We start from the raw sequence: 12406 nt of genomic DNA on the forward strand, positions 1-12406 counted from the left end.
ATTTCAAGTTTCAACTCTAGAATATTCCTATGGCTAAAGTTGATTGCTGAACAAAATTTGCTAGAATTTTTAATTTAGTAAGATAAGCTATTCTTATTGTTAATTTGTTGTCTTTGTATTTTCGTTTCAAGGAGAATGGAAATATGAGGACGGTAGCCCACTGACGTATGAAAATTGGCTAGAAGGACAGCCAAGTAATTCTAACAACGAAGATTGCGCTGAGATGAGATATGGTCTTTATAACGACCGGGATTGCATGGCTATATTATATTTTTGCTGTGAATATTACCTTGAAGACATCATTAATTAAGAAGGGAAGGAAAGACAGGAATCAAAGAAGTAAAGAACATATTTAATCTTTAAGAACTCTCTTCTTATCTCTTGTTGAGCTTCAGATAATGTAACACATACAGGCATGATATATACTTCAACATTCAGGAAGGACATGACTAACCTTTCTTCTGCCCCCCCCCCCTACCCCTCGATCTCTCTTTGTTTCCCCATCTGTCAACCCTCTTCGCATAGGTCTCTCCTACCCTTTTCTCCATACTTTTCTGCCTTTGTTTCTTTGTTTCTTTCGTCTCTCCATTTCTTGTTCACTAATCCTTTTTTCTACTAATCCTCTTACATCTATCTCCTTTGTGCTCATTAACCTGTCTGTATTCTGTGTTTGTATTTGTCCCTTCTGTTACTGTTACTTGTCATTCAGCCTCTGAAGAAGATCCTGCTAGATCGAAACGTCAGACTCAATTACTTTTACACATAATATATACTTGTTATCAGAAGATGAATGCGGACATGTTGGTTCGTCTTAGTACTACTAATTAAACACCAGGTTAGCCCTGGAACGAAAAATATTGTTCAACTAGTGATGGGATTTAACTGCTATAATGACATAGTGGAAGAAAAACATAGTAAAGTATATATATGAATTTTCACTTTGATTGTGTTGTATTGTTAACTTAAAGAACATCGTATTTTCTGGCAAAATGGGAGTGGGATGAGTGTCTCACAATGGAATTAAATCAGGAACAAAATATTGACAGCGATTCAAAATATTACTTGAAGGAAATTTTAGATTAATGAAAATTAATTCTACATATTTGTAAATACCCAATCATGTAGCAGGTGCGAAAAATGTAACAAATCTAAAAATATCAACTTACGATACTTACAAGCTACTACTTAAAAATAGGTATAACCAAAGGGGTAGAAATGTACATAACATTATTAAGTAATTCAACAAGAAAATTTAAGCAAATTAGGATAAGCAAGTAATGTTCGGTAGGGTTTTGTCAAATGTGTGATTGGCAAAGTAAATGTGGAGACCGCCACTGGTAATTCAGCTCGGAAAGTTTAAATTTGATTTAAAGAAAGAAAGAAGAGAAAGTTCTGTGGTTTTCACAAGAAAAGAAAGAAACAACAACAACATATATTATAATGTGTTACGTATGTATACTGCTAATAAATGGAGTCAATATGTGTTAATAAATATGTATTTCTGTCCTTAGTTTTGTTTCTGGCATTTTTTGCTATTTTGTGGCTGACGATAATCTCCATGCTTTGCTATAGGAATACATATTGATGAGTCATATACTTCCCATAGGCAATTGACGTAGTCTTGTGATATACGTTCAGTGACAGCATGGCGTATGGATATGTATGACCGATATGATCTGGACGGTGATTGCATTCGCTTCCCGTCACAGTTTTACATAATAATGTAATCTTAATTAGTCAGGATTGTATACAATTATACAATGTATTTGAATTTAAAGTTGATAGGTCCTGCTTATGAATTGCGTTGCTCTGATGCTTTAGTGTTAACTTGTATTAGAAAAGACTAAAAGTTGAAGAAACTATAAGCTAACATGAGTGTTTGCGTTAACACATCTGAGATGAAATACTAACTGATTGGATTGATGATTAACATAATCAGTGGCGGATGATGGGGGGGGGGGGGGGGCTGGGAGGCAATTGTCCTCCGATGTTCCCTTGTTCAACTTTCAACATTCAACTTTTGCCACCATGGCCTTTTTGATTTTGAGCTAGAAGAGCTCAAAATTTATCATAGTACTCCCCTTCCCATCTTCAAGCTGTCGCTGCGAAATCTTCTTGTTTCAGCCAAGATTTTCTAAAATACCTTAAATCACCTTCAAATCATCTAGATCTCTATACCATCAGTAGTTTATATCATCCTCTTCATCATCCAAGCATCAACAAGAATGGTGATGACTCAGAAAATGAGAAGCAATCAACACAGTAAGCAAATTTAGGGCTATTTTCCGACAATGGTTAACCTTTGAGGCGGACGTGCACTATTCTAATTGTGATGTGATACCTTCAGTTTACCATGATTTCTTAACATGCAGGGGAACTTACATTGAACACATACATATTTTACAGTAGCTTTGGTATAGTATAGGTATAGCATCGAAACACATAGAATACAATGAGAGGGTAGCGTTCTATCAAAATCTTCAATAAGAAAACTCACTACATATCAAATAGGAAGTACCAAGATGATAATGCCGTATAAAGAACAGGTACAGGTTTAATGAGTTCCACGAACCAATGTAAACTAAATCGTGTCAATAACGGGACGACCTTCGTCTGTTTTGCTGGTATTGGGTTTCAAGCAGATATACCATTAACCTACTATAGTAAACCTTTGTAATACTAAAGTTGTGTAAAAGTAAGTTGGCCTGACGTTTCGATCTAGCACGATCTTCTTCAAAGGCTAAATGACAAGTAACAGTAACAGAAGGGACAAAAACACGCAGAGAAAAGACAGTATGTCTGTTACTTTTACACATTCTCCTACACAGGCTTTCTAGTGGATAATCAGTTTGCTAACAGTTTGATTTTATTTTAATATTAAAGTTAAACAAACTGATCTAAAACGGTTATCATGATAAACCAATACTGGACAGAGAATTTTTTAATTTCTGAAGAGCAAAAAATTTCTTTGAGGTTTTATCCATATTTCTACATATATATGTAAAAATTTCAACTTGTAGAATAACTTTTAATTTGTAAAAAGAAGATGTTAAAGGCTGGTTTTTCTTTTCTCTGTTGATAGAAAAAAATAAATATTTCAAATGAATAAGGGACAAGGAAATTGTAAGGTGACTTTTTATACCCGAATAAAATATCCTGCTTTGTAAAAAGATCTGCTTGTTAAGTAATTCTTTTTAACGTCGAGAATTAAAAAAAGAAAAGAAAAGATAATCCAAAGTCTTGTTTTCAGTTGTAAAAAATGAACATAGAGGTGCTTAGTTCTTTTCCCATCGAGTTTGAAAGTCTATTGGTCGGTAGAATCCTGTGTAAAAACCTAAACTGATAATAACATATCTTCGCTTTATTTACTGACAAACGTGACATCTTAAAAATCCAGTCCCAACATCGGGATTTAAGTCGTTGAAAGGAGTGAAGACTCGCGCACGAAGAAACGCCTCATGCCGGTTATCTGACTTAGTTTGGCATGAGGTGTAACAAAAGTGTTAGACACCACAATCGATCCCAGAAAATACACACGCAGCTTGCTACCGTCGGTACTTAGACACTAGTGTACAGTCAATACATGCAGCTACGGTCAATACCCACAACACAGTGAACATCGCAGCGCTGGACCTCTCAGGTCTAGGATTTACTGCATTTCGTAGAGACAAGAAGGAAACTTCACTCGCAAGCAACGGAATGTTAAATTATTTTGCAGAGGGCGACAAGCGGTTTGGTACGAGACTTCAATGCATTTAAAAGGAGTATTCCACTTTCTAATGGAAGTGGGAGTTTTGACTACTTTTCCAGATCATAATTATATACAGATTGAGAAAATGATCTATGTTTCAGAGCTTTATTAAAATAACGAGTGAAGGGGAAGTTCATAGTATTATGATGGCTTTGAACCTGTCAAACGTATATGACACACCATCTTGTTCAAAAATATCATGAACATATAAATTACCTCTACCGTATGAAGAACGAAACCAATATCCTTATTAATCTTTATGCAAGAGTTATTTCAAATCACTTGACGCTAATAATCAACAGAGCTATAGTAGATGTACCCTATGTTGCATCACACCATGAACGAACAACTTGCTTAAAAAAATAGATTAGTTATTAAAACATCAAATGCGAGGCAATTACAATAAAACATTTTTTTACCAACTTGGAGAGATCAAAGTCAAAGAATGTCTTCCACAACTCTTTTCAATTATCACAATAGCGCCGAATCCACGCACATTTCAAACTATGACTAAACCTCTTAGAATGAATGGCCTTTTAACCACCTTTGTTACGGTATACCAAAACAGGACGATTTATTTTATCGGGCTTACCGTACCAAATGAAATATATAATAACACTTTAATAAACGAAACGGGGGGATTTGGTAGAACCGAAAAAAGGGAAACCAGCTGCGAAAGAGCAAGTGATTTTTGTAAAGTAATACGGCCTATCTCTACCCGCCTAAGGTATCTCTATGATCTCTACCCGACCATAAACGGAGGCAGCTTTTTAGTCTTGAAAGCTTCAAAATATTTAATTGAGTCTACATAGGTCACTCCCGTCATGGTTAAAAAATCCCCCCAAAACGGACAGGACCAAAACTAATATTATTATTGTTTTCAATTCAAGCAAACGAAGACAACTTGTTGACAAAAGGCCCCAGGGGATATTATCTGACTTCGAGATATGAATAGTTTAAGGCCAGATGCCAAGCTGATGCCATTGAATAAGTTGAGAGTTGCATTTAAAGAAGATAATGTCTCATCAAGAAAAACAACAGCATCATCGGCGTATTGTCAAATCTTAACTTGATTATGCCCAACTGTAATCACTTTTACGACAATGCTAGACTTAAATTACTACGACAAACTTTCAACACAAAGATTGTATATTAATTACGATTATGATTATATTTATGATTATTATTATTATTATTATTATGATTATTATGATGATAATTATGATTATAATGATGGTTATGATTATGATTATAATTTTGATTATGATTAAGATCATGATGTTTATGATTACGATTACGATTAAGATTATGATTATGATTATAATGATGGTTATGATTATGATTATAATTTTGATTATGATTATGATCATGATGTATATGATTACGATTACGATTATGATTATGATTATGATACTGATTATGAATACGATTACGGTTACGGTTACGGTTACTATTATGATTGGAATTACTGTGATTTTTTTTTTATAATGATTTTATGATAATGGCGATTTTTGTTGTGCGACGGGGGGTGGTTAGGGGTTATCATTGGTTTAAATGCGGTGACCTTGATTTAATTATCAGTCCAACAGGAGGATGAGTTAACCTTTATGGATACTAGCAGTCCTATTGATGACGTTAATTCGTCATTTTCAGTACTACATCAAAAGCGCAATGTGATTATTTCCCTGAAGCCAAAGATCTGTACATTAAATTACATTCGTTCCTAACGTATTATGAAAGGGATTTATTCATTTGGTTAAGGAGTCGTAAAAACGTGTACATACGTAAAATCCTACCGTTGGTAGAAAACTACGTCTATTGTGTTGTTGAATATTTGTATTATGTTGTCATAGCAACTGAATATACCCATTTTACACAAATTTGGTACAAAGGAAGGAAATATAATGATGAAGTTAGTGTTCTCCTTCATAAAATTTAGTCAAGTCAAACATCTTTTGTTTTGTAACTGCTGCTACTTCTGAAACCATTAAAATCATATGGGGGCCATTAAACATGTTTTCAGTACGCAACCAGACTGTTGTTTCAATAAGAAATAATCACGTGTCTTCTGCAGTGTTTACATTTTTGAGGTGTTATAGGATTAATTAAAGCCTTGATGCAAAGTAAAGTCACATCCTTCTATTATACTAGTCAATGCTACGTTTTAATTCTGCTGCCAAACTACACTACAGTTCTGTATAAGCTTAGATGAAACCGTTTTCATACAGTATTTTCAATCGAAGCAACTGGAAGACGTCGCCAACACGACAGCCAGAGAAAACCAAGATGGAGATGACCCTCTACTTAGCGCTCATTATCATTTCAGTGGTCCCATACGGTTTGTGTTCATTTATCTGTTTTTTATCAAGTTAAAAGAATATTCTTCCTAAACTTGCTGTGTAGGCTCAATCATCGACGTACGTACACAGTATATATGGGGAAAACTAATTCCATGAGAAATGTAATTACAAACAACGTGTCTTTGGTATTAGAGAGTTTGGGTTGAGATAGGAACGATGCGGGTGTGTAGTAAGTGTTACATGGTGTCTATGAGATTGATAGGATTCATTGTTATATAGGGTTATTGACATAGCTTGGCATCGCTCATGTTACACTATTGGTTACCTCCACGTGATGCAACAATGCAGACTCATGCAACTCTATATATTGTGTTAGCTGTTGATAGTTTGTTATCATGGGCATCTGCTTAATGACAGGAACAAGAAAATGGAGCAGAATTTCGCGATATGTCATATACTGTGTTGGTAGTCGTACTGCAAACAACTTGAACGATTACGAACGTTTTCGTAATCGTCTTACGTCTGTTATCAGGCTGGCCAAAAATTCTTACTACACCAATATGTTTAATAATAACAACTAGGATTGCGAAACGTATGTGGGGGTCAATAAATACCCTTTTACATGGTCGACAAGCTAATCGCACTCCTGAACAGATTAATTATCAGGGGGTCAGTTTTTCTAATCCATTGGATATTGGAACATTATCAATGATTATTTTACTACTATTGGTCCAGCCACTCAATATAGGATTCCTAATGTTAATTCTCACTACAAAATGTACCTGCAAGCACCAGTCATTGACTCTTTATTCATTCTTCCTGCAACAAGAGATGAGGTCCTTAAAGTACTTCTATCACTCAAGCCATCCGCTGCTGGTTTGGATGTTGTTTCTGCTATTATTGTAAAACATGTTGCCCATTCATTATGTTTTCCACTCACATATCTTTGTAATCTCTCTTTTGGGCTTGGTGTTGTTCCCACATCTTTGAAAGTAGCTCGCGTTGTTCCTGTCTTTAAGGCCGGTGAACAGGAATCCGTGAATAATGATAGACCCATTTCAGTTCTCCCATGTTTCTCCAAGGTAATCGAAAAAAATAATGTTCTCACGGTTATATAACTTTATTGCTAAGCATAATTTACTGTATAACTTTCAATATGGTTTCCTTCCTGGCGGTTCAACTACACATGCTATTTTACATTTTACTTGTAAAGTTATGGAAGCTTTCGAAAATAATCAGTATGCTTCTGGTATATTTCTGGATCTGTCGAAGGCGTTTGATACTCTTGACCATAACATTTTACTTGAAAAACTTAATCATTATAGAATCCGGGGAACTGTACTTAAGTGGTTCAAAAGCTATCTTGCTGATCGTCACCAGTTTGTTGTTATTAATAATATAAGTTCTGTTTCCAAGCCAATTAAGTGTGGTGTTTCTCAACGGTCCATACTTGGTCATTGTTGTTTATAATTTATGTTAATGACCTCTATAGAGCCAGCAACAAATTTCATATAATCTCTTATGCTGATGATACCAACCTGTTCTTTTCCAGTAATGACATTAATTTTCTATTGGATACTATACAGAATGAGTTAACATATATTCATAATAGGTTTTGTGCAAATAATTTGTCACTAAAGGTTAAGAAAATTACCTCTATTGTGTTTAGTACACCTTCAAAGCACTTAAATCCTAACATAAATAGTATCAGACTTTGCGGTGTTGAAGTTATGCTGTCTAAGATTACTAAATTTCTTGGCGTTTATATCGATAATCATCTTTCTTGGAATAATCATATTCAGAATATTTGTATGAAAGTGTCTAAAGGCGCTGGAGTTCTTAATAGACTTCGCCAAATTCTTCCCAGAAGCACATTGGTCACTTTGTATAATACACTCATACTTCCCTATCTTACCTACTGTAATGTTATTTGGGGCAGTACCCATGCCTCTAGAATTCAACCCTTTTATTTACTTCAAAAGAGAGCCATTCGTTATATTTGTAATGCGGATTACCTCCAGCATACAGCACCCCTGTTTACTACACTTAACGCTCTTAGTATCTATGACATAAATCGTTACTATATTGGTATTTTTATTTTCAATTGGTTACATGATAATGCTTCGTCGACTTTTCGCAACTATTTTCAGTTACGTAACGATTCCTATCCTAACAATGCGCCAAATCAATTTACTGTTCCTTACTTTAGACTTAGGTCTTCACAACTTGGTATTCGTTATGTCGGCGTAAAACTTTGGAATTACCTCCCTACTACTATTACTGGTTGTAAAACTTTGAACACCTTCAAAATACGTCTTAAAAAGTATCTTATATCAAACTATCATTGATTTTGTATTTCCTTTCTTTGCCATCTTTGTTCTGTTTTCTCTGTATAGTTAAGCTTTCATTCTATACTTTATTTGTAAAGGGGTGTCAACGTAAACAAGCTCTACAGAGCTTCTTGTTGGCACTCCTCAATCTCTTGTTCTCTTGTACATTTACCCACGTCTATTGTCAAAATTGCATACTTTAATACAAGAGATTGAAATAAAGTCTTATGAATTGAGAAAAAAAAATGAATTAGTATATCAATTACAATCGAGGTCTACCAGAGAGGAGTGAAAACAAGTTCACATGTAGCATGCAGAGGCTGGAATTTTGATATCAATCTCCACAGGTAGACCAGGTTTTACTATTGTATAGTACCTTTATTGAAGATGACGATCTTTTTTATTAGTCACTGTACTAGTGGAGCGGTCTATGCCAAAGCATCATCATTTGTACATTAATATGGATAATGTCCGTACATAAAGTATAGGTTAATATTAGTACATAAGATATGGGCTAATGTCCGTACATAATATATAGGCTGGTATTCGTACATAATAAATAAGCTAATGTTTGTACATAATATCCAATCATAATATATAGGCGAATTAGAAAAAAAGAAAGTATTGTGATGTACGTGGATTAAAAATACTTATGCAATAATGTATTTCTTTTCGCGCTTTGCGCGTGTAAATCATCTTGCGACGGTTTTTGTGCACATTTCTTAAGATGGTAGAGAATACAATGAAATGGCTGAATAACGTATGGTTAGATCCGCATCAAATATCTATGTGTTAAACCATTTACTAAACAGAGGTACCGTAAGGCAAAACGATTACACCGACTTTAGTATGGTGTAATCCCCGAAAGGTTTAAAAAGATCTTTCTCAGAAGCATTGGCCAACAAATGTGCCCCCTAAAACTTTCTAGTTTGGAAATTACCCAGGACCGGCGCTACGACGGGCAGGGGAATTACCTCACACACCTGATATTGTATTTCAAAATGTATTCTGCAATGTAAAATAGTCAAGAATGTTTTTTCCTTCCAGATTTTGCTCTCAGGTTAAAGGAAATTGAAACTAAAGTCTTTAACTTAAACAAAAATATTTGGGCGTACGCCAGAACCCCCTCCCCTTCCACAGTTCTAGAGATCAGTCCACCTGGAATTCAATTTGTGGGCTTCGCCCGAACAACGGTTTGTCCCCCCTGTATTTTGCCACCCCTCCCATTTGTGGTGCTTACGATGCATGCTGAGTTCCGAAGTGATCCTCGCAAAATGTGACCCCACATTTGTTAAAGCTTTCTACACTCATGCCCTCGACCAATGGGAAATTCGAACGCATTTGCAAAAAATGCTGCTAGGACTGCATTTACCGTTTACTAATTGGGAATGGCTAAGTATAATTTCGTTCTAATAATTATCGACATTACTTCTTTAGTAGAGTGAACTTTCGAGATTGCAACCTTACATCCGCAATTGATACACAATACTTTGCAATTATCATCAAGGAACCTTGCACTTCGCAGACAGTCTCTTGTACTGCGCACCTTATCAAGTTGTTCCATAGCACCGTAGCAATTCACTGGCCTAACTTTTTCTGCGGTCTGATGAAAGCTTCAGTTCGTATCCCATCATAATGAATCCATTTGTGGTTTGAAGTTGTTAAATAACGTCGTATTACCTCATTTCAATTGGGGACGGGAAATTCCTCTTCGCCTCTCCTTAGCCTAGTTCTGGGACTTAAACAACATCGTCTTTTCTGGCAAAATGGGAGCGGTGTGGTACGTCTGGTAGGAGTTAAAACAGGAATAAAAAATATCAAAAAATACTAAAAGCGGAACTTCAAAATCACCTTACAATTTTATAGAAATATCACAAAGCATCAGTTTAAAGCGAAAGGGACACAATTGTAAGAAAAACAGGTGCAAAGCACACCATCACATTTAACTGCGACTTAATAGGTTCCCTAATTCAAAAGCCTATCCAGTTGACTTTTTATATACACAATTGAACATTAAAGTGTGTAATATATGGTCCCACCATGCTACACGCTCCACAACCACAACGGCCAGTCTGTCTACCCTTTTGCCCCACTCCAGTCTCTGGTACGCTAAGCAGCAAGCGAGAGGCAACAGGTTCTGTTTGTACAGTCGGTATATCCAGGCACGTAGCCAGCCCTGTCGGTCTGGGGAGGGGGAGAGGATGGGCAAAATTAGGATGAACGTTTCTATTTCATGGTTTACATTTAATTGTGAAATACTGAATAGTATTGAATCGAAGCTAACGATCTATTGTACAAACATTATCATATGTTATTTATTGTTCTTGAACTTCTTACCTTGGAGCTTTTGCTGTCTGAACTGTTCCTATTTTTATCATTTTTGAAAAGTTCTAATTGAGCACAAATACATAACAACAAAATCCTTTTCTAGAGCGTCATGTCTGCTTCATCTCAACTGTTTGTGCTCTTGGTTCGACCCCGGTGAGTTTAATCTAGTCATTCGGCAAGTCATGTGACGTCACAAGGCTTGGAAGTGTCTACGAGATTGTACAAATGAGTGTCTCAATGCAACTAAACATGGTATATCTGCAACACAGTTTTCGCTTGCACTGTCTTATATCGTAACCTACATAAGAACAGTTTCTTAACGTAGTATTGCAGGTTCTCCCAACGCATGCAATCAACAATTAAAAAGCTATTCAATTCTGGCCTCAACTAACTTTAGTTTTAATGATTTGAAAGAAGGAATACGGCCGGTTTCAAGAGAAAAATAAGAATGCAGAGCTTCAATATTTCGTGACATAATTGTGACAATATTTTTCTTTACTTTTAATTTTTCGAAAGGGGGGCGGAGGGTTGAGGGGGGTTTGTGGATTCCCATCGGTTTTGCTTGTATTTAAATATATTTAATTATCGATACAAAGGAGGGGGTTGCGATAAACTCTTTAGATAGCAGCCATATAGCCTACATGACGTTATTTCGTCTGTTCCGCCTTTGATGAACCACAGTTCTTTATCAAAACGCGCAATATGATTATTTGCCTTTATCAAACAAAAGACTTGTATGCTAAATTACATACGTTTCACGCTTATTATGAAAGGGGTTATTCATTTGGTTAAGGTGACATAAAAACATGCAAATACGTTAAATCGTACGTGTGAGAGAAAGCTTCTTCTTTCGTAATATTTGAATATTTGTATTAGGTTGTCATAGCAACTGAAGATATAAATTTTATATGACTTTGGTACAAAGGAAGGAAATATAATGATTAAAGAAAGTACGCCTTCTTCATAAATTCTACAAATCAAACATCTCTTGTTGACGCCATGACGAACCATGTAATTGCTGCTTAGTCGCTTATACCATTGATGTCGGAACACAGGATGGTCGTTATAACGACATCAGTTGTAGCAGTGATTTCTATTTTTGTTATAAATACTACTTTGATATTTAATAAAAGACAGAATTGACTAAAAAGGAAAGGAACACTTTTATAATAATTACAACAGCGTTTATACTATTAAGAAGAATCTGCATGAAATACAAAGATGGAGAAAGGACTCACTGTAATATTACTGATCCTATACGGTTTGTACTGCTTTCTTTTCGTTGCTTCGTTCTCGCATCACCTTCAATTTCAAGACATAAAATAATTGCATGCACTAACCTTGACTGTACTGCTCGTTATTTCGTGAATCGAAAACCAAGTTTGTCTGCGGATAAGCGCTTAATAAGGCGCGGATCCATGGACCAGGTGGGAAGTTTGTACACCGCTTTTGACTAACAAGCTAGGATGCCCAAAGATCCTCAACAGTTGCATTCATTTTACCCAGGTCAACATGTAGTTGGTGTATTATTCATTATATTTGTTCTAAATTCATATTTAGGTTTTATATCAACGGAAGGTGCCCCTACACACCAAACTGTGGAAAATAAAGGTGAGTAGTAATGGAACTAACGGCTTGCATTATTGTGTCCGTTTTTCAATCTTGGTGGATTGCACCCTGAAATTGTCTCGCGAATG

At 35.6% G+C, this 12406-nt stretch overlaps 1 protein-coding gene across 1 annotated transcript in view; it reads left to right on the forward strand.

Annotated features, from left to right (window-relative positions):
• The first annotated feature begins 6011 nt into the window (after positions 1–6011).
• The window catches only part of LOC139977795 (uncharacterized), a 28512-nt gene continuing 22117 nt past the window's right edge, over positions 6012–12406 (forward strand). The window contains exons 1-2 of the mRNA XM_071987433.1: positions 6012–6089; positions 12270–12320. Coding sequence (XP_071843534.1) covers positions 6038–6089; positions 12270–12320 — 103 coding nt within the window. The 5' untranslated portion in view covers positions 6012–6037. The remainder of the gene's footprint in view (positions 6090–12269; positions 12321–12406) is intronic.

Source organism: Apostichopus japonicus, chromosome 12, assembly GCF_037975245.1.
Source record: "Apostichopus japonicus isolate 1M-3 chromosome 12, ASM3797524v1, whole genome shotgun sequence".
Lineage (NCBI taxonomy): Eukaryota > Metazoa > Echinodermata > Holothuroidea > Aspidochirotida > Stichopodidae > Apostichopus > Apostichopus japonicus.